Here is a 23,125-nt window from a genome sequence, read left to right as displayed (position 1 = left end):
TATGAAGATAAAAAGCTTCTCTGCACAGCAAAGGAAACAACCAACAAAACTAAAAGGCAACCAACGGAATGGGAAAAGATATTTGCAAATGACATATCGGACAAAGGCTAGTATCCAAAATCTATAAAGTGCTCACCAAATTCCACACCCGAAAAGCAAAAAACCCAGTGAAGAAATGGGCAGAAAACACGAATAGATACTTCTCTAAAGAAAACATCCGGGTGGCCAACAGGCACATGAAAAGATGCTCAACGTCTCTCCTCATCAGGGAAATACAAATCAAAACCACACTCAGATATCACCTCACGCCAGTCAGAGTGGCCAAAATGAACAAATCAGGAGACTATAGATGCTGGAGAGGATGTGGAGAAACGGGAACCCTCTTGCACTGTTGGTGGGAATGCAAATTGGTGCAGCCGCTCTGGAAACTGTGGAGGTTCCTCAAAAAATTAAAAATAGACCTACCCTATGACCCAGCAGTAGCACTGCTAGGAATTTACCCAAGGGATACAGGAGTACTGATGCATAGGGGCACTTGTACCCCAATGTTTCTAGCAGCACTCTCAACAATAGCCAAATTATGGAAAGAGCCTAAATGTCCATCAACTGATGAATGGATAAAGAAATTGTGGTTTATATACACAATGGAGTACTACGTGGCAATGAGAAAGAATGAAATATGGCCCTTTGTAGCAACATGGATGGAACTGGAGAGTGTGATGCTAAGTGAAATAAGCCATACAGAGAAAGACAGATACCATATGGTTTCACTCTTCTGTGGATCCTGAGAAACTTAACAGAAACCCATGGGGGAGGGGAAGGAAAAAAAAAAAAAAGAGGTTAGAGTGGAAGAGACCCAAAGCATAAGAGACTCTTAAAAACTGTGAACAAACTGAGGGTTGGTGGGGGTGGGAGGGAGGGGAGGGTGGGTGATGGGTATCGAGGAGGGCACCTTCGATGAGTACTGGGTGTTGTATGGAAGTACTTCGATGAGCACTTTGGATGAGACTGGGTGTTGTATGGAAGTACTTCGATGAGCACTTTGGATGAGACTGGGTGTTGTATGGAAAACAATTTGGCAATAAACTTCATATATTGAAAAAAAAAGAAAACAATTTAATAGTGTGTATGAAGAGTCTTAAAAGAGTTCCTATGCTCTGACCCTGTAATTTTACTTCTCTGAGTCTATTCTTCAGAAATATTTATAAAGATGTAGAATAACATTCAGCATAAAGGTATTCACTTCTATCTCATAACAGTTTAAAAAACAAGCAATGGCAGAATAACAAATGATGGTGAGGATGTGGAAAAAAGAGAATCTTCCTGCACTGTCAGTGGGAATATAAATTGGTGTAGCCATTGTGGAAAACAGTATGATATTTCCACAGAAAATTAAAATTTCCTCAAAAAAAACCAATGATCCAATAATTCCACTATTGGATATTTACCCAAAGAAAGTGAAAACACTAATTCGAAAAGATGTATGTACCCCTATGTTTATTGCAGCTTTATTTACAAGGGCCAAGATAAGGAAGCAACCTCGGTGTCCACTGAGAGATGAATGGATAAAGAAGATGTAATATATATACTCGCACACACACACACACACATGCACACACACACAAATATATATATACATAATAAATTATGTATATGTATATACACATACATATATACATAATATGTAATATATATATAATGGAATGTTAGCCATAAAAAAGAATGAGATCTTTGCATTTGCCTTAACATAGATGGATCTAGATGGTATTATGCTGTGTGAAATAAGATAAGGACAAATACCATGTGATTTCACTTCTATGTGGAATCTAAAAAAAAAAAAAAACACCAAAACCCACAAAATCACAAATGAACAAACAAACCAGAAACAGACTCACAAATACAGAGAGCAAATGGGTGGTTGCCAGAGGGGAGGGGAGGGATAGGTGAAATATGTGAAGGGGATGAAGAGGTTAAAAAAAAAAAAAGCCAACAATGGCTTAGATTCAATAGTAGACTAGTTAAGTGAATTAAGACTTTGTCACAGAATATTGACAGAATTCTTTGGTTGCAAGTAACAGAAACAAACAAAAGTTAGCATAAGCAAAAAGGCAAATTCATTGCTTCACTGAGGAAAACTACAAAAAGGATAAAGACGGTTGGTGCTGGCTTCAAGGATGCCTGGATGTAGGGGTATAAGCATGAGTATCAAGACTCACATCTGCATTTCCTTTCCAAGTATTGTCTTAATTCTCCCAGACTATGCCTCTCTAGGAGACTGAACTGATAGTCATCAACATCCTTAGGCTCTCATTCTTATAGTCTTGTGATCTAATAAGAGAGGGTCAATCCCTGCCTGTTGCAGTTAGAAATAAGCATGGAGAACAATCTAATTTGGGCGAGTGTGGATCCCATGCCCATCACTGCACCATCGTTGTGCCCTGGAGAAGGAGATACTGTGATTAGCCCACACAAAATCATTTCCAGAAAGAAAGAGGCAGAGGTGGGATGGGGTGCTAGATAAGCCAAAACAATAGCTATTTAACGGCCCTTAAAAATCATATTTCTGGACATGCTTAATTGCTTGAGAAATAATCTTGCATGATATTTACTTGAAAAAATCTAGATTAAAAATGCAGTGTGTCATATTATACCTACTTTGCAAAGAAATAATATATACCCATGTGAATGCACACATAGGTATGCTTCAATATACATGTGTTAATAAAAGACATAATAAAAGGATATAATATTATCAAAATAATAACATGATTATGGTTGGGCAGATAATGGGTGATTAAATTTACACATTTATGTTGTTTTTTTTATATATTTCCTAAATATTTAGAAATAAGCACAAATTAATTCATTTTTTAAGAAAAAAAAATGTATGCAAATAACAAGTAGCCTGGAGATTTTTTTTTCTTCAAGTTACGTTTAGAAAGAAGTTTTAATAACCTTGGTCTTACTATCTTGGAGATGTCTGAGAATTTTTAATGTAGTGACTTTTGCAACATCTTGAGATATTTGCCTCTTGTTCTAGAATATTGGAAATGGAAATGGCAAATAAAGTGACATTTACGATACACACCCATTAGTTTCTGCAGAGTCTAGTGATTAACAGTAAGCAATGCTGCAATATCTCTGCAGTTTTCACGTCCGGAAAACAATAAGAGATTTTTCTGCTCTTCCCTTATTTTCATGTGTTAAGCTCCATTTTAACATGGTTCTAGTACTGAGCTCTGATCCTGTAGACTGAAACGCAGTTTTCTGGTTCTATTGTTAACTACTCAGGTGGTATTTTGCAAGCCAGTTTACCTCTCTAAGCTTCAGTGTCCTCCTCTCTAAATTGATAGCATCAGACTAGTGTAAATAAAACTTTAGTAATTCTAACTAGGAGACCTCTGCTCTAAGGACTTGTACAAGAACTTCCAATGTGTAAGATATTAACTGGAAGTGCTGCTTGAAGGAAAAGGAACTTGGAAGGTAGGAAAAAAAGGGAGTGGAAAAGAAAGTTAGCTTTTAGTTATTACAAAAAGGAAGACTCTCTACACACTGGTTACATGGAGACTCTCTCTCTCATGATTGACTTGAACACATAGCCAAGCATAGCAGTCTTGGGCAGATGGAGAGGGACCAGGGCCAGGTGTTAGAGCTGAACACTGAGCAATCATCTGTCCAACCTCAGATGCTGGCAGTAGCAGACCAGGAGACAAAGGTATCTAGCAGTCTAGGCAACTGTTTGCCAACTGAGGCCGTTAAAAGGGAGTTGCAGGGGTGGGACATGTAACAGGTGGGTGTGGCATTGCATGGGGCTGCATCTGGTGGACAGGGCCTACTAGGTTAGATTCAGTTTCAGGACTTAGTTTCTTGGCCTAAAGGAACTGGCAAGACAAAAGCAGGGCCCCAGCTTGACCCCAGCTGACCCCTTGGAGGGGTTTCAAATTGGAACCAAATTGAAGCCAAGTGGAAAGAACAAGTGTAAAAAGGAGAGAAAGGGGTAAGGAGCACACTTAGACAACAAGGACGAGCTTATCAATCACAATGCACACAGCTGAGGCCCAAAGAGAGTAGTTGGGAAGGGTTCAGATTCTGAAAAAAAGCACATTTTATGGGAAAAAAGGAAACAATGGTTTTATCTGTACTATGTTAGGAACACATACCAAGATCTCTAATAATAATGCCAATTGATAGAGAACTTGTTCTCCAAGAATGGGTAGTTTTCTCACTCAATTTTCTCTACGGGCAGATACAGGTTTCTCTTCTATTTTCCCTCATACAGTATGAAGTGTCATTGATAAACTACCAAGTGAGTTATTAAGCCTGGTATGATTAAGTAGCTTCTGGTTTGGTGCTAAGTTGGGAACCGAGCTGGGTTCACTTCCAACATGTGGCATTGCAATACTCTGGCATTGGGGTTCTCTGAGCTGGGTCACCACATCTTGCTAACCAGAATTCTCCTTATAGAGGATGGCATTCCTGCAGCATTTACAAGCGCCAAGTCTATATTTAGCAGGAAGGCCCTGGTGAAGATGCAGCCCCTGAAGGATGTCGTGGGAAATGACACATACAGAATAAACAATAAATATGATGAAACTTATCCTCCTCTCCCCATGGAGGAAGTCATGCAGCGGTCAGAGATTGTTATTGGACAGGAGGTGGATTATGACATACTTGTCAACAACTGTGAGCATTTTGTGACTTTGCTTCGCTATGGAGAAGGAGTTTCAGAGCAGGTGAGTTTTCTTTAGAAGACATAGAAGTTTCTTACCTTGGGAAAATAAGCACTACTGACTATAAGATTCTCAGGCCTAAAACAAAATGAAAAGAATGGAGAAAAGGTGAGAATCCTGAAGGATAAGGACAGGAATTGAGGTGTCCAAGATCAGGTAGCAGTTATGACCACATTAATGCGTGAACGTGGACATTTTGAATTTGGGGCTGGAAGGAGCTTGAAGCCGAATCAAGACCATAGCTTTTCTGTCAGTCCTGTTGCGTTCTGTCCTTCAGGGTTCCTTCCTTCCGTTTTTCTGCCATACAGCAGCCTCACATGCTGAAAGGGACATTCTGAAAAGAATGTTGAAATATTTAAATGGAAGTTCATTTGCCAGAAATAGAGATGGTAACTCTGAGATTCTTCTCCATTACCTGACTGAGAGAGGCCAGCTAATGACAGACATGTTTCGGTGGCTTTGAAAATTGTTCCTGTCTCCTTGCAATGCTAGTTTCAGAGGAATCTTGTGCTTTTAAGCAGATCCTTTGATTGGTTGAGATTTTGGATGATTTCTTAAAATGGATCAATTATTATTTTTAAAGTAGCATGCATTGTTGTCGTCTCTCACACTATTTTGTAGCGTGGCAGATTCCTAACTAAAAGCATGCTTGGTTCATTTGCCTTCTTTCTACCTATTGTGGCACCATTCCAGTTCCAACATTGATGTTCTAACCTAAAGATTTATTAAAGGGATATTGAAGAATGAATAAAGGCTCCCAGTATCCTGAAATGGTTGAATCAGTTACAGAAACATCTGTTCTAAGGAATTAGTTTCCAATTCCCCTCACGGAAGCTTGGGAAGATGGGACAGGGAACATAATGAAAGGATACATTTGTTTTCATTAGGAAATAATTTAATTGGAAATGCATTTTTATTAGGAAATATATTAACATAATGAATGTGCTATTCCCATGTAACAATAAATCGCTTCTGAGCCAGAGCACAGAAGATATCCACACAAATTCCTGTTCACCTTCGCATTAAAAACTAAGGGTGTAACTAGGAAGTGGAGTCCATTCCTCTCCTTTGTAAATGATAAAGTTGTCCACTGTGTTCAAGAAGCAATTTTTTTTAATGTGGCTAAAAAAAAAGGGGGGGATCAGAACCATCTTCTTGCTTTGGCTCTAATTTACCATCCCTCATCTTTTCCCTTTTCATACCCAGAATCAAGACCCATGAAAAATTAATCATTCCTCAACAACTAGAACTGTTCTCTAGCTGGTTCTGTTGCAGGAAGTACAGTGACAGCCCTAAGAACTCACCTAAGCTTTGAAATTGTGCTTACCTGAGCTACAACCGCATCTTCCCCAGTTATTAGGTTGGTGGCTTGGAGAACATTGTTTATCAGTTTCCCAACCTATAAACTGAGGCTCTGTGGGGGATTATACTAGATATTTGAAGTCTCTTAGTGCACTGTATTACATATCATCCATCTCAATAAACAATGTGTCTTAGATGAATGTTATTTTTAATAATAGTAATTAAGAATTTTAGGGGCGCCTGGGTGGCGCAGTCGGTTAAGCGTCCGACTTCAGCCAGGTCACGATCTCACGGTCCGGGAGTTTGAGCCCCGAGTCAGGCTCTGGGCTGATGGCTCAGAGCCTGGAGCCTGTTTCCGATTCTGTGTCTCCCTCTCTCTCTGCCCCTCCCCCGTTCATGCTCTGTCTCTCTCTGTCCCAAAAATAAATAAACGTTGAAAAAAAAAATTAAAAAAAAAAAAAGAATTTTATAGCTGTATTGGTACTCCTCGATAAAATTTATGTTGATCTGATAGAAACTGTAGCACATTATTATTATTTTCATGACTATCAATAATTGATAATATTACTACCAACAATAGCTAGTGTTGGATTAGTTTTGGGGTCTCCTCAGGGATTAAGGGCCTTTTTTTGAAAGTGTCAACAAATTTATTTATTTATGTATTTACTTATTTATTTATTTAAATCTAATTTATTGTCAAGTTAGCTAACATCAGCATATATAGTGTCCTCTTGACTTCGGGAGTAGATTCCCTTGATTCATTGCTTACATACAATGCCCAGTGCTCATCCCAACAAGTGCCCTTCTCAATGCCCATCACCCATTTTCCCCTCTCCCCCACACCCCCCACAAATCAACCCTCAGTTTGTTCTCTGTATTTAAGAGTCTTTTATGGTTTGCCTCCCTCTTTGTTAAAAGCTATTTTTCCCCATTTGCCTCCCCCATGGTCTTCTCTTAAGTTACTCACATTCCACATATGAGTGAAAGCATATGGTATCAGTCTTTCTCTGAGTGACTTATTTCACTTAGCATAATACCCTCCAGTTCCATCCACATTGTGGCAAATGGCAAGAGGTTGTTGCCTGTTTTCTCCTCTAGGGTTTTGATGGTTTCCTGTCTCACATTTAGGTCTTTAATCCATTTCGACTTTATTTTTGTGTATGGTGTAAGAAAGTGGTCCAGTTTCATTCTTCTACATGTTACTGTCCAGTTCTCCCAGCACCATTTGCTGAAGGGACTGTTTTCCATTGGATACCCTTTTCTTGCTTTCTCAAAGATTAGTTGGCTGTACATTTGTGGGTCCCATTCTGGGTTCTGTATTCTATTCCATTGGTTTATGTGTCTGTTTTTGTGCCAATACCATACTGTCTTGATGATTACAGCTTTGTAGTAGAAGCTAAAGTCTGGGATTATTATGCCTCTGGCTTTGGTTTTCTTTTTCAACATTAGCTTGGCTATTCAGGGTCTTTTGTGGTTCCATACAAATTTTAGGATTGTTTCTTCTAGCTCTGAGAAGAATGCTGGTGCAATTTTGGTATGGAATGTGTAGATTGCTTTGGGTATTATTGACATCTTAACAATATTTTCTCTTCCAATCCATGAGCATGGGAATGTTTTTCCATTTCTTTGTGTCTTCTTTAATTTCTTTCTTAAGTGTTCTATAGTTTTAAGCATACAGATCTTTTACATCCTTGCTTAGGTTTATTCCTAGGTATTTTATGGTTCTTGGTGCTATTGTAAATGGGATCAATTTATTGATTTCTCTTTCTAGTGTTTCATTATTGGCGTATAGAAATGCAACTGATCTCTGTACATTGATTTTATAGCCTGCGACTTTGCTGAGTTCATATATCAGTTCTAGCAGCTTTTTGGTGGAGTCTTTTGGGTTTTCCATGTACAGTATTATGGCATCTGCAAAAAGTGAAAGTTTGACTTGTTCTTTGCCAATTCAGATGCCTTTTATTTCATTTTGTTGTCTGATTCCTGAGGCCAGGACTTTCAACACTATGTTAAACAACAGCGGTGAGAGTGGACATCCCTGTAGTGTTCCTGATCTCAGAGGGAAAGTTCTCAATTTTCCCCCGTTGAGGATATTAGCTGTGGGCTTTTCATATATGGCTTTATGATGTTAAGCTATGTTCCTTCTATCCCAACTTTCTTGAGGGTTTTTAAGAAAGGATGCTGTGTTTTGTCAAATGCTTTTTCTGCAACTATTGACAGGATCCCATATGGCCCTTATATCCTTTCTTCTTTTAATGTGATGGATCACACTGATTGATTTGTGAATATTGAACCAGCCCTGCAGCCCAGGAATGAATCCCACTTGGTCATGGGGAATAATTCTTTTAATATACGGTTGAATTCGATTTGCCAGTATCTTGTTGAGAAATTTTGCATCCATGTTCATCAGGGATATTGCTTTGTAATTCTCCCTTTTAGTGAAGTCTCTGTCTGCTTTGGGAATCAAGGTAATGCTGGCTTCATGGAATGAGTCCGGAAGTTTTCTTTCCATTTCTATTTTTTGGAACAGCTTGAGAAGAATAGGTATTAACTCTGCTTTAAATGTCTGGTCGAATTTCTCTGGGAAGCCATCTGGCCTAAGACTCTTATTTGTTGGGAGATTTTTGATAACTGATTCAGTTTCCTCGCTGGTTATGGGTCTGTTCAAATATTTTATTTCTTCCCACTTGAGTTTTGGTAGTGTGTGGGTGTCCAGGAATTTGTCCATTTCTTCCAGGTTGTCCAGTTTGTTGGCATATATTTTTTCATAGTATTCTCTAATAATTGTTTGTATTTCTGTGGTATTGGTTGTGATCTCTTCTCTTTCATTCATGATTTTATCTATTTAGGTCCTCTCTCTTTTCTTTTTGAAAAGTCTGGCTAGGGGTTTATCAATTGTGTTTATTCTTTCAGAAAACCAGTTCTTTGACGCGTTGATCTGTTCTACTGTTTTTTTCAGTTTCTATAATGTTTATTTCTGCTCCCATCTGTATTATTTCTCTTCTTCTGCTAGATTTTGGGTTTCTTTGCTGCTCTGCTTCTAGTTCCTTTAGGTGTGAGGTTAGGTTGGGGATATTTCTTGTTTCTTGAGATAGGCCTGGATTGCAATGTATTTTCTTCTCAGGACTGCCTTAGCTGCAAGGGATTAGGGGTCTTGAACATAGAACAGTTTTCTTGGGGAATGGCTATGTATTTCTCTGAAATTAAAAAACCTCAACTGCATTTAAAAAGATTAGAAAGGTGGAAGGATCATGGTCCATCTTTTTCTTCTTCGTGCTTTTTTGTGTTAAAAAAGTTAATAGGCTTCATTTTTTTTAGAGTAATCTACAGTTCACAGCAAATGTGATCTGGAATTTTAGAGAGTTCCCACATACCCCCTCCCCATCACCCATATACACGGCCTCCCCCACCATCACCGTTCCATATCAGTGTGGTATATTTGTTACAAACAATGAACCAACACTGACACATTATCCACCAAAGTCCATAGTGAAGGAAACTAGAATATCACCTCAAAATATGTGGCATAAGGATTATTATTTATTATCAAGAGCTGAAGGCACTTGAGAAGAAGCAGGCCCTGCTCTCCACATATTTGCCTAAAAGTGGGAGATACATTTTTGAAAGGTGTCCCTCTTCCCTTTGCTAGCAGGAAGGACAACAATTAATCATCACAGACAACCAGTAGAGGAATCTAAATAACAACACTTACTGGGGCACCTGGGTGGCTCAGTCGGTTGAGCGTCCGACTTTGGCTCAGGTCATGATCTCGCGGTTTGTGAGTTCAAGCCCCGTGTCGGGCTCTGTGCCGACAGCTCAGAGCCGGGAGCCTGCTTCGGATTCTGTGTCTCTGCATCTCTTGGCCCCTCCCCTGCTCATGCTCTGTGTCTCTCTGTCTCTCAATAATAAATAAATGTAAAAAAAAATGTTATATAACAACCCTTACTAACTAGCCTTTGCCTTTAATTTCCCATGTTTACCTTACCGTGGTCTGCCATCCTTGGCAGCCTGAAACTGCTCTCTTTTGTCCTGCCATTACTCTACAAATGTATTGATCTTTGCTGAAGATGTGCTATGTAAGCCTGAATTCTAAGCCACCTCTTTGAATTACTCTTCCCTGAGTTTCTCCTGTGTATGTTTGAGATGTACATGTTAATAAACCTCTGTTTTTCTCTTGTCAATTTGCCTTTTATTAGTGAGCCTCAGCTGAAAACCTAAGATGCACAAAGGAAAAATTTTGCCTCTCCTAAAATAGTTTACATTAGAGTTTAGTCTTAGTGTTTTGCATTCTATAAATTGTAACTGTATAGTGACATATATCCATTAGTACAGTATCATACAGAATAGTTTCCCTACCCTAAAACTTCTCCGTGCTCTGCTTGCCTATTCGTCTTTCCTCCTCTCAAGTGTCTGGCAACTGCTGAGAAGAATGCATACTAAGCAACATGCATTTAAAATTCCTCCATGTCTTTTCATGATTTGGTAACTCATTTTTCTCTATCACCAAGTAACGCTCCATTGTCTGGATGTACATTCAGCAACTAAAAAACATCTTGGTTGATTCCGAGTTTTGGTAATTAGGAATAAAACTGCTAGAAACATTTGTGTGCAGGGTTTTGTGTAAATACCAAAGGGCATGATTACTCGATTGTATGGTAAGAATATGTTTATTTTTGTTAGAAACCATGGAAGGTCTTACAAAGTGGCTGTGCCCTTTTGGATTCCCACCAACAATGAATGGAGAGTTCCTGTTTTTCCATGTCTTCTTCCACATTTAGTATTGTGAGCATTTTGGGTTTTAGCCATTCTAATAGGTACACAGTGGTGTCTCACTGTCTTAATTTGCAATTCCCTAAACATGTATGAAGTTAAGCGTCTTTTCATATGCTCCTTTGTCATTTGCATATTTGACGATGTGTCTCTTGAGATCTTTTGCCCATTTTTAAACTGGGTGGCTTGCTTGTTTTCTTTTTGTTGCGTTTTAAGAGCTTTTTACATATTTCGGGTAACAGTTCCTTGTAAGATTTGCCTGTTGGAAATGTTTTGTTTTGTTTTTTTCTAGTATGTGGCTTGTCTTTTCTTTTAGAAAAGATTTTAAGTAGACATGCTCCACTGGTATAGTCTTACCAAGGTATTGAAATGTGCCTAGCTTTGTGGAAGATGGCAGCATTCTTGCATAGGCCTGAACAAGCTGATCTACAATATACTCTGACTGTGCTCCAGTGCTCCAGTGCTCCAGTCTCAGAGGAAAAGGAATTTTGGTAGACCTTGTGGTCATCTGTGACCCAGCTATGCTATGTTAGGATACAGCACTCCAGATTCAACTAATATTTCCCTGGTCATGTTTAGATCCTCAGAATGAGGCTTTTATTATGGCCCACAGTCAGAAAGCCCTGTAAAGGATAAAAGTATGAAGAGTCAGCTTAGGTGACTTTATAATCCTAAATAAGTTGTGAAATAAAAGCTCGTGTTCATATAGGTTCTGAGAACATTCTGAGCTGTTACAATCTTGCAAGTCAGATCCTGTTACTCAAAACGCCAAGGGATTGTCCCAATCACACAAGGTTTTGCCATCTAGAATGTAACTTGAAGTAAGTGTTTGGGATTTGGGAAACCGCGTGCACTATAGGAAATAGTTTCCTTGTAATTGTATCTGGCCTGTGTGCTCTCAGGGGATTTTGGCTTAGGATCACATTGCTTTCCCCAGGCCTCTTAGATTTGTGGGATTTCTTTCATCTCTTGTATTTCTACTGGCTGAAAGATACCCAGTGAGTTAGGTCTGCGTTTAGCAGATCCCATTACACAAAACGCCAAGGGATTGTCACAGGATTTTGCCATCTAGAATATAATTTTAAATAAGTGTTTGGGAATTGGGAAGCCCACAGGATCTTCCCCAGGGCTGTACCCTACTGCCATTTGACTCCTCTCTCTAAAGATACCAATTGCATCTTCTTATTTGTTCATTGCCCCGCCACCACCATATTTCCCTGTATCAGATCTTGGGATCTCAGCATCTGCCTGGAATTATATGAGAGTTAGGCTTGATTATTCGATTGACTATCCGATTATTGATTTTGCCTCTCTTTGGAACTTTGTCCTCTGTCTTGTATCTGCCTGTCCCCCTGGCTCCCCATGGGTAGTTCTGGACTGCAGCAAATTGTGACTCTTTCCCCGGGAAATAACTTAGGTGGTGACTAATTAAAAATTATGAGTAAAATAATCAAGCAACCAAATAAAGTTAGGATTGTAAAGTAAAATAGCATTTGTCATTTCTTCGCCAGCTGCCACTCTCCCTGGCAGCTGGGGATGGTGGCACAGCAGGGAGTTTTGGTGACTGGCCTTGTCCCTGCAGACCCCAGGGTGATATAAATGGAGTAAATGCTCCTGTCATTGGCCAGGCCCTTGCAGTCTGGTTCCCACAGGGAAGCTGCAGGTAGGGAGGCAGCACTATGTGGCAGTCACGTGGGGGTGGCAGGCTCTGTGGTGGAGACCTGTGGGTTAGAGAGAAGGCATGCTCAAACGTGATCTGGGTCAGGCTTTCCAGCATTTGGGTTTGTCCCTGGAATCATTTGGGGGAAATGTTTTGCTTTATTTGAAAGCCTGATTCTTCAATCCCAGAGAACAACTGTTGTTTTCAGAATGTCTGATGACTCTGAAGCATCTGAATATGACCTTTGGGTCATAAAACTGCACGCAAACTCATGCAGATGGAAGGCAGTATTAGCTGAGTGCCATGAAAATCATGAATATTTATTAGATGCCTCATCATGATGATTAATACCCTTAAAGCTACAAACGTCTGAACTCCTTTATGGACAACTGAGCTCGAGAGTAGTTTATTTTAGTTTGTCTACATGACAAATTAATTTGTGACACAATAGTTAACATCAGTAGTGACCTCTTTTGAAGTTTGTTTATCAAAAGAGAAATTGTTGCTACCAAATAAGAGCATATAGGTATTTAGTTTAGATTACATCTGTGAATTCTTTCTCTAGTAGACATTCTTGAGTCAGGAACACACACACACATGATATTCACTCTGGTATAGACCAAACTAGGGTGTATTAAGGAGGTAGGGATTGTTTGGAAGGGAAACACATGGTTCATGGCTCAACCCATATCTAAACATGTTGGTGGTATGACCTCAGGCAAATCACTTAACTTACCAAGTTTTCCCAAATAGGAGTAGCACTACCTCCCAGATGTACTATGATGATTATTAGGAATTGTGCCATAATGAGTTATAAACTATTGGGGGCCATAAAAATATGAGAAACATACACCTACGTGTATTTAATTATCTCTTTGTCATAATTACAAAAATTATAAATTTATTCATCTTCACACAGAATTTAATTTGGCATGAAGCTTTAAATTTTTCCGGTGTCATCGAAAGGGTCTTCAGTTTGCTTGGATTTAGGACACTGAGGTGCCTTTAGAATAAGCTGTGGTGTTTTTTGTTTCTCATTTCTCTATAGGCCAACCAAGCAATAAGTACCATTGGGTTTGTGACAGCTGCTGCTGGTGTCTTCTCACTCCTGGGCTTGTTTCCAAAAAGACAAAGAGCAAAATACTATTAACAATTTACTGAAGAGATATTGGAACTGAAGGAATTTGTGAGGAGGGAAAAAAAACTGGGAATACTTATTTTCGATGCATGATTATTGTTCAAAATTCCAGTGATGGATGGCAGTCTCTTTAATAAATTGCTTACTGATGTTATCTCATTAATGAGCCGTGGAAATTTTTCTCCCTACCAGCAGAGATTTGCCATGGCAGCTTACACAAGAAGCAGTAGCCTTTTTTTTTTTTAATTTTTTTTTCATTTTTTATTTATTTTTGGGACAGAGAGAGACAGAGCATGAACGGGGGAGGGGCAGAGAGAGAAGGAGACACAGAATCGGAAACAGGCTCCAGGCTCTGAGCCATCAGCCCAGAGCCTGACACGGGGCTCGAACTCAGGGACCGCGAGATCGTGACCTGGCTGAAGTCGGACGCTTAACCGACAGCGCCACCCAGGCGCCCCAAGAAGCAGTAGCCTTTTGAGCAAGACAGCGGAAGATCTTAACACAATCACATCATATTTTATCTTTTACCATAAATATTGGTTTCCTTTCTCCTGAGGGTGGGCTATTTTGTACTTGCCAGAGGAATGAAGAGCCATTTGTATGTGGTTTTAAAAGAAATGTTAAGATTCCCAAATTGTTGAGATTGACATCTAACTGAACAGAAAAGAAACTGGGAAATTGATGGGCATTGAGGTGGCCACCTGTTGGGATGAGCACTGGGTGTTGTATGGAAACCAATTTGACAACAAATTTCATATTAAAAAAAAAAGAAACTGGGAAATTGAGCATTTGGTTAGGCAGTTTGAGGAGCTTTGATTCACAATCCATTTGAGGGTGGACTCCTAGCTCCTAGTTCCTGTGCAGATGGGGGTGGGGCATATGGGAGTTGGGATCCTTTGCTCTGGTGTTTGGGATCCAGATTTCCCTGGAAGTCACTCATTTGTCAGGAGTGTGTGTCAGGAGTGAACAGCAAGAGTGGGTTGTTCTGTTCTATGGAGCTACATTGTTTCCTTTGAAGTATTTCGGGGGTTTGACCCTTTTAACCCTAACAAGAGATCATTAAATGTAGGTTTCAAATGCCATTTTTAGAAAACAATATCTCGTGTTACTGTTTAAAGCTTTTACTGTAAATCAAGGAGTGTCATGATTTTATTCTTTCATTTTGTTGATTATATGTTGAATGAAACAAATTACTTTTTAATATATTCCCAATGCAATTCCTGTTGGCAGCAGGTGGAAAAAAGTGAATGCAGGTCTCGATACCCTAGGATTGTATCAGACATTGTACCATTACCCTACCAACCACACTGCTAAGCAATGATATCCTTCTTATGTCATAATTAAAAGCATGACATTAAATAAAGAAAAAGTTCAATTAAATGGGGGTGAGAGGGTATGATCAGGGAATAAGGAACGTGGTAGATAAAGTAACTAAACTGAAGACTCAATGAATAGATAGGGTCTAGGACCCTATCAATGATAGGGACCCCATCTCTCTTCCTTGTTCCCTGTCTAATCCGTTCCCTTTCTTATGACACCAGTTCTGTCTCCAGATAACCCCCAAAATCCCTCTTCCTCCACTTGTCCTCTGGGAGGGGTGGGTGTCTTCTACCGGATACCGTGATCCAAAGTCACCCCTTCATTTTTATTGTACATTAAGTTTCTTCTTCCTTTTATGCTCTCCTTTGAAGTAATAGTAAAAAAAAAAAAAGAATTTTTCTAATATTGTCAAATTAGGGTGAGATTGGCATCAGCATAATGTGTTACCTTTCCCAGGGTGTGCTTACCTTTTAATAAAGTATGACTGCAGAGGGCAAATTTTACCCAAAGGAGGAGACTCGGGTGTGGTGGGATTACCATGCCAGCCGATGGGAGAGGGAAGGGAAGTGGAGACAGAAAGGACCTCCTGAGGATCTTCAGGTCAAACCTTACTAGTGAATTCTAGACCCCTCCACTCCACAAGGCAGTCCCCAGCTATGCTGGGTCACAAGTGCACTTTAATTGAATTCGATGATACCTTTCCACATAGGTCGTGTTCAGGCTCCAGTGGTGTTCACCCTGAGAGGAAAGCTCACAAAGTTAGTCATCAGTTTTCCCATAAAAATGCCCATTCTTCATGATGGGCAGCTTAAGACTGTCCAGGGTCATGCTCATTGTGCTTTTATCAAACATTTCTTCCAAAACTACTAAGCCCTTCTCTGAGAGTACTTTCAGCAAAGTCAAGCATAGAGTTCAACTTTATTATGTGCCCTCCCTACACACACAAAAAAAAGACCTATGAAATAAATATCATCATCTATCAGATAACTAATAGGGTGTTGGAAAAACTGGGCAAGGGAGGCAGTACATTTATTGAATAAAGATTTTTTAAATCTTTTTATGTTATCTAAATGTCATAGTGTGTCAATTGAATCTTCTGATTCTGAAGGTCAAATTACTAAATACTAATATGCCAGTTCAAGAAATCTGAGCTGCCATATATTTTAGGTTGGCATATATTTCTTAATCTAGAACTCTTCTTTGTCTTTTCATCTTTCATTGGTAGTCACTAAATTAGACACGTTATAAAATAATCCCTCGCTAAAGCCATCCACCCAAGAAAAGGTTAAAAAGCAAATAAAATGCAAATAAAAAGGGTTTGTTTTTATAGGAATTTGCATTTATGCTGCTGGTGTGTATAACAAAGTATATAGTACTATATACAGCAATGCATTGCTGAAATGTTAAAAACATTTTTTCAGCTCTAAGGATTACAGAATTATAAAGGCATTATTGAATGCATCCATCACAGTATTAGGCACATAACTGGAGCTCGTGGGATAGAACTGGTTAGCTAATTGCCTATGAGCCATTAAAGATCTGTTAAATTAGCAAAACTTAATTTATGGTCACAAGGAAAGCCTACTAGCTAATTTAAAAGGTTCACTAGAGATGTATGTCCTCTCAAGGTCACCGAGAAGTAGATATATATTAAAGGTAATAACATACAGAATATATTTACAGAGGATATACCTTTTCTTGTGGCCATTAGTGCGCACATAATGATTGAGTAAAATAATGAAAAGATGAAATGGGACTTGAGGTCGTTCAGCAGCCTGATGCTTGTCATGCTGAAGACACAAACATAAGGAATCCTTTCCCCAGGGTTGTGTTTTAAGATGAGCAATGCTGAGTTTGAACCAACTTTTTGACTTAGAACCTGAGGGTTTCATCTGTCCATAGCAACAAATAAATAAAAGTGTCATGCTTCTTTAAGTGAAAAGTATATTTTAACATTTATCCCATTATCTTTGTGCTCTACCATGGACGTTCAGGACACACTGTCCCCAAAACAATATACTTTGGGTGATGCCAACATCAGTGGAGTTGGCTTAGATAGAAGCTGTGTCCAAGCCAAGATTATAGGCAGTTAACAGGCATCTCCATCATTCTCTACTTATTACAGACTTAATTTTTCTGAAGGAATTCTCAGTTCTTCTTTCTTTATTAAAGCCATAAAAAAGAAGCAAAAAGAGGAATTTTGTGACCTTTGGAAAATATAGGTACATAAATGGTCTTCTCAAGTGAATATAAGTTTCAGTAAACTTGTGACAATTTATTGATAGAAAGACTTTTTCCCCCCATATTCTTTTATTTGTCTGTGACTTAAAGATATATTGGTGAAACTTTCAAAGACCAAACTCTTCTTGAATTTTCCTTCTACTGATGTTCATACCACTAATTTCACTACCATAAAAGCTTGGGCATTTCCGCCAGGATAATGGTATGCAATATTAAGGAAAAAAAAAAAAAGACAATCGAGGAAGTTCATGTTTTTCCTCAGTAGTGGAGGATACAGTCAAAATAAGCATATTTAAGGTTCTTTTTTGCAAGGTTCAATACATTGAGAAATGCACCTTGAATTCTCTGATGGATAAAGAAAGGTAGAGGTAGACTGTCATCACCTCTCCACAATATGTTAGTTTCTGGGAGCAAGGAGATGATGTTTAATCCCATATGACAATAATTCTGATTACAGCCTGGTCCAAAAATGCTGTTCTGCGGTTTGGCCTTCCAATCCGAGTTTTGCTTTTGGAATCTGTTCAGGGCTTTCATAGCCACGGTTGATGTAGAATCCATTTTCACCATCGCCTGAATAATCCGTTCTGTTTGTGGGAGGCCAGGTGGAATCTTCTGCCAGCGTTTTTTGCCAGTGCCTATATTGACTTTTAGAATAGAATCCAAATTCTTTTTTGATCCATAGCCAGAGCTTTCGATTTTGAAGAATGAAATCCTGAGAAATCAAGTGGAGAAAACAATCAAACCATCTTTCCACATTCCCCTGCAGCCAGGGTACTCACCGCCCACCTGGGGCCTGTCTCTCAGATGTACTTATTTAAAACTGCTTCTGAGGCAACTTTACTCCCTGCTGTCCCCACCAAGTCTAGCAGCTCCCTGGTTCTCTCCCTTGAGAAGGCAGTGTGCTTGTGTTCACACCAAAAGCTTACAGCCTTTCATTTCTACAGATTTCCTAGTTAAATCCTGGCTGGTGATTCACTTTGAATTACTTTACTGCCAGACTGAAATGATAACAAAATAACATACTCAAAATCGAGAAAAGGAAAAAAAAATCACTGCTACCTGCCACAGGCCACTTACAAGGTGCCACCTGATGGTTTGTTGAATGAATGGCGGAACTCTAGAAATCAAATGGGTTTTGCTTTCCGTTTGGGGAGGGTTCTCTTTTTTCTATGTTCACATGCACTCACAATGTTTACACATTTATAATAGGAATGGTCAAATTTTGCATTCCACTTTTGGTTGTGCTAGAATTTCTGTCACATGTAGCCATAGTCTTCTCAATAATCACTTTTAATGATCCTATACCATTTTTTCAAATTGGTGTATAACGATTCATTTAAACAAACAGCACCTCTACTTTTGAACATTATAGGTTGAATCTAAAATTTTACCACCATAAGGGTGCCTGGGTGGCTCAGTTGGTTAAGCGTCCAACTTTGGCTCAGGTCACGATCTCATGGTTCATGAGTTCGAGCCTCTGTACAGACAGCTCAGAGACTGGACCCTGTTTCCGATTCTGTGTCTATTCCCTCTCTACCCCTCCCCTGCTCACACTCTCTCAAAAATAAATAAACATTAAAATGTTTTATAATTAAGATAAAATAAAATTTTACCACCAAGGATAATACTACGATGAATACTTTCATACATGTAGACTTTTTATCCTCCCCTTTTGGGTTATTTGAAAATCTATATAGTCTCAGGCACCTGGGCTACTCGGTTAAGCATCTGACTCTTGATTTTTGGCTCAGGTAGTGATCTCACAGTTTGTGAGATCGAGCCCTACATTGGGCTCTATGCTGTCAGCAGAGAGCCTTCTTTGGATTTTCTCTCTCTCCCCATCTCTCTCTGCCATTCCTCCACTCATGTTCTATCTATCAAAATAAATGAATAAAAACTTAAAAAAAAATAAAATACATAAAAATATATATAGTCTCAAATTGATTCCTTAGAGTATGAGAAATTTTACACTCATTGTATACAATGATGTATGTGTCACACACACACACATATATTTACATAGATTTGTTTGAACCCTTTTCCCAAGGGATTTACAATACCTTAATCTTTTTTTTTAAACTGTCCCTTAAAAAAATAATACCCAGGACTTTCACTGAGTAGGTAAAGTCATTTAATGACAGTGAATAGAAGAAAAATACACTAGGGGAAGATTTTCAAGACAAAGAATTGACTAAATGAGCAATTTTTTCCTTCCACTCTTAATTAAAGAAGCCCTTCTGAAGACAGCTCTTCACGCTGAAAGGTCTCATTGAATTTTAGAGCTTGTAGGTCACCTGGTCTAGTCTCTACTAGCTTATTGATAATACTAGAAAAATACACTACGATGCCTTCATGGGAGACAAAAATTAGAGTTAATTTGATGTTTTGCCTTCCATGCTAAACATGGATGCCTGAGAACATTTCTATGCAGCCTTTAGAGAAGTTTAAATCACTCTGCAAGAGTTTCCCCCAAAGAGAACATGCACAGTTCTTACAAACCGTTAATATCTATCACTTTGGGAGACAAAAACGGTCCATCTAAAAAACAGGTACCTGTTGAGAATGAGACCCTTTATTTGTTTATTTTCCCGGAAAAAGTGTAAGAGATGTACAAAAATTTACCTCTACGAGGAAGGCCACACAGAATTGGGTGAGGGCTGCCACCAAAATCGAAACCCTCCATGATGTCAGTGTTGGGATGAACTGTTAAAAAAAGAATCTTAGCTTTATACCATGCAGACCTTAAATTTTGAAAACACACACATAAACATTAATTATCTTATTTAATTTATGTATTTGTAACAGCTCTCTGAGCTTGGAGGGTGGGCATTGCTTTCTCCACTTCACAGATGAGGTCAGTGCGTTGCCTAAGGATGCAAAGCCAATCAATAAACAGAGCCAGAATTCAAATGAGAACTGACTGCCTCTTGGCCTGTGTTTCCTCCACTGCCTGAGAGTAAACATTCGGTAAAATGTGCCATGGGTCACAGACATGGGACAAAACACTTTGGAACCTGTGTGTCTCTCTTCATTTTTATCTTTTCAAATGGAGGTAAGAGGATCAGGATTAAGTCATTCATCTAATAATGCTATCACTTCTAATCCTCCCAAAGTTAAAATCTACTTGGAGTTCATTCATTCAGTGAAATTGACGTATGAGTAAAACATAAAGGGCACAGAGGTTACCAGTTACTTTTGATACTAGGTGGAAACTTTCTGAACCAAGGTTCCCAGTCCTAAGTCTAATGGCTTGATCAACGTTGAACACACACAACCCAGCTCCTTTTAAGGATTCAAGGGTACCTATTGACCACCAATTATGATGAACTGATAGGTATTAACACTACAACTTCCCATGCTGGCATCAAGTGGCAAAAGACTACTCCCACAACCCCCTTTCTGATCCCAAAGTCAAACATGGGGGCTGAGCTGTTGTTAGGACTAAAACCACAGATCCTCCACAGCATCTGATTGCCCCCTTGCAATTCTCATCCCCAGTCAATTTGCATCCCCAGCAGATTATTGCGCTTTATTTTCTCCTTTCATGTAGAGACTGCCTTTCTCAGGTTGTGAGACAGAGCACCTGGGTGCAGAGCTGTCTGGAGACCGTTGTGAGATCTGGCAATGGGTCAGAGTGTAGTGGAGAACCTGATCCTTCCCCTCCCTGCTGCTCCTGCCCTGATTTGAGAGGACTACTCTCCATCCCTTGGCCTGGAAAACACTTGTCACACTGCTTTGGAATTATCTGCCCACGGGATGGTCTTCCCTCCTAGCCTCTGAACTACTTGAGAGCTGTGCCCACGCCTTACACATCTTGGGCTCGCTAGTGCCAAGCATGCTCTGGAGCTTCATAATGTCTTGTGACTAAATGGTCTAGGTTCTCATTTCCTAACTGCATCTCCCTCCGTAGACTTTCTGCTCAAGCATATAGCATCACGTAATTAGGCTGCCATCACGTAATTAGGCTGTCCTAAAAGCCCTGCTGGAAAGCCTGCTCAGATATCTTCAATGACTCTCTGTCTGCTCTCAGGAGAAAGCCCAAACTCCCCTGGCCACCTTTGTCCAGCCACACCACGCCTTCCTCACATTCCGCAGCATGTTGCCTCAGGCTTTGCCAATCTTCCAAGCATTCTGTGAAACAAGTCTTGCTTTCGATTTTTATTTCAGCCACCTTACATTCTTTTGCATTTCCAAGACAAAAGAGATTCTTGCAGCCCTCTCTGCTTGTGCTCAGGCTGTTCTCCTGGTTTGAAATACCCTTACCTCCTACCTAGCAAAATCCAGCCTATCCTGTGGACCCAGATCAAGTTGAGCCTCCTCCATGAGGTCCCTCCATGATGGTACAGCGTACAGGCCCCGTGAGAGCTCCTCCTTCCTGTGTTCTTCCCACTTCTCTCCACACCCTCTACAAGCACAGGTGGTCCCAGGTGGCCATGTCATCATTTCACTCGCATAGGACACAATGTCCTCAACAAAACTATAGACTGCAAGTCAAGAGTCAATCCCTCTCTTTCATTTCTCCCACAATGCTGGCTCTAAGAATGGGTTCAATGACCTCTTCTTAAATTTTATTTTAACCCACCACCCTTTGGATTAAGTGATGCCCACTGAAATAAATCTCCCCATAGTCAATGTCTGACAGACAGAACCTGATTGGCCTACAAGTCTACTTTTTCTTACTCCTTACAACTACATTATAAAGGATTTCTACTATATGTTTAAAAAACGACACTTGAAGAATTACTGAATTAGCACAATTTATCATATTAGCATAACATGGATGAATAAAGTTTTCAAACAGCACTTTTAGGTGTGAATAAGATAAATGTTCCAGATTGATAATACAGATGATATGGGAACAAGCAGAGGTTAGCATACGTGTGATGAGTTATTTGTTCCTCTAGGAAGTCAGAATAGCCTCGACAACATGAAATGGAGAGAATACGGTAATACCTGACTTGCCAATTACAGTGCAAATATGGTCCCATTGCACATATGAGTCACTCCAGAGGTGGAAATGAATACCACTTACCTCCATTCCACGATATATATCTTGAAAGTCAGAAAACAGAATGAAAACTGTGAGGCCCAAGGCAGATATCAGCAGAAATGAGAATATATCTGAAGAAACACCAAACGTTATTTTTAGATGCTAAACGAATGTTTCATACAATTTGGCACACACTGCAGAATCAATTATCTCTGTTGGGCAAATATCGGCTATATCTTCAGATGTTTTGATAGATCTTCATATGTTTTAAAATATGTTCTAATGCTTACCGGACAAAGGTGACAGCTTCACATCTTTCCTTTCAAAGGCGTGCTATGGAAAACTGTGCTGATCTAATACAGGACACTCCATAAAGGAGTCATGTCAGCTGAGAAGTCCAGGAGGGACTTCTGCACTGCACGGGACCCCCTGCAGTGACCAACCTACATGAAGGGTCACCAGAGAAGCCGCAATGCTTTATCACTGCGTGTCTAGTGAATTCTACATGAATGGATGAACGGTCAGTCCTCTTAGTATCATTGCATTCTTTGTTGCCTGGAGAATAAAGTCCAAGGGTCTTCAACTGACATTCAAGGCCTTCCTTGAATGGAATCTAATTTCCATCTGCTTTTCTGTTCTAGTCTCATTGCTCTTTCTTATGTGGTGGAGGGGGGTTAAATCGCAAACCTGCTACCTCCACAGGAGGACTTTGTTCACGAAGTACCCTGTGTAGCGGATATTCTTTATGTCTTGGCAGTTTTTCTTAAATTTTTCTTAAAAAGCCCAATTCAGATACCACATTCTTTTTAAGGCCTACCCAGGCCTCTCTCACAAAGTTTTCTTTCATAGGGTTATGTAACACCTTGCTTTGCAAGATCTTCCTTTATGCATCTACTAGACTGTAACCACTTAAAAGTGACTTTGTATGCCCTTCTGTAGGACTCTGAATTGAAAGAATGAGGAGCTATCATGTA

The 23,125-nt window shown here is 39.5% G+C and overlaps 3 protein-coding genes across 3 annotated transcripts in view; 2 read left to right on the top strand and 1 right to left on the bottom strand.

The window, feature by feature from the left end:
- The window catches only part of LOC122491601 (phospholipase A and acyltransferase 1), a 76,356-nt gene that overhangs the window by 52,506 nt on the left and 725 nt on the right, over positions 1-23,125 (top strand). The gene's annotated exons all lie outside the window — the stretch shown is intronic.
- Positions 4,386-13,754, top strand: LOC122490990 (phospholipase A and acyltransferase 1-like). Its single transcript, XM_043593295.1, has 2 exons — positions 4,386-4,733; positions 13,511-13,754. Exons 1-2 carry the CDS (start codon positions 4,386-4,388, stop codon positions 13,610-13,612), a joined length of 450 nt encoding a protein of 149 aa, XP_043449230.1. The 3' UTR covers positions 13,613-13,754.
- The window catches only part of ATP13A5 (ATPase 13A5), a 141,210-nt gene continuing 135,682 nt past the window's right edge, over positions 17,598-23,125 (bottom strand). Inside the window, exons 28-30 of the mRNA XM_043594576.1 lie at positions 22,194-22,282; positions 19,784-19,864; positions 17,598-17,873 (exon numbers count right to left, since the gene is read on the bottom strand). Of these exons, the coding sequence (XP_043450511.1) occupies positions 17,613-17,873; positions 19,784-19,864; positions 22,194-22,282 (431 nt within the window). The 3' untranslated portion in view covers positions 17,598-17,612. The remainder of the gene's footprint in view (positions 17,874-19,783; positions 19,865-22,193; positions 22,283-23,125) is intronic.

The sequence above is a fragment of the Prionailurus bengalensis genome, chromosome C2 (assembly GCF_016509475.1).
Source record: "Prionailurus bengalensis isolate Pbe53 chromosome C2, Fcat_Pben_1.1_paternal_pri, whole genome shotgun sequence".
NCBI classification, from domain to species: Eukaryota; Metazoa; Chordata; class Mammalia; order Carnivora; family Felidae; genus Prionailurus; species Prionailurus bengalensis.
The sequence above is the reverse complement of the archived record's forward strand: the minus strand, read 5'-3'. Positions and strand labels throughout refer to the sequence as shown.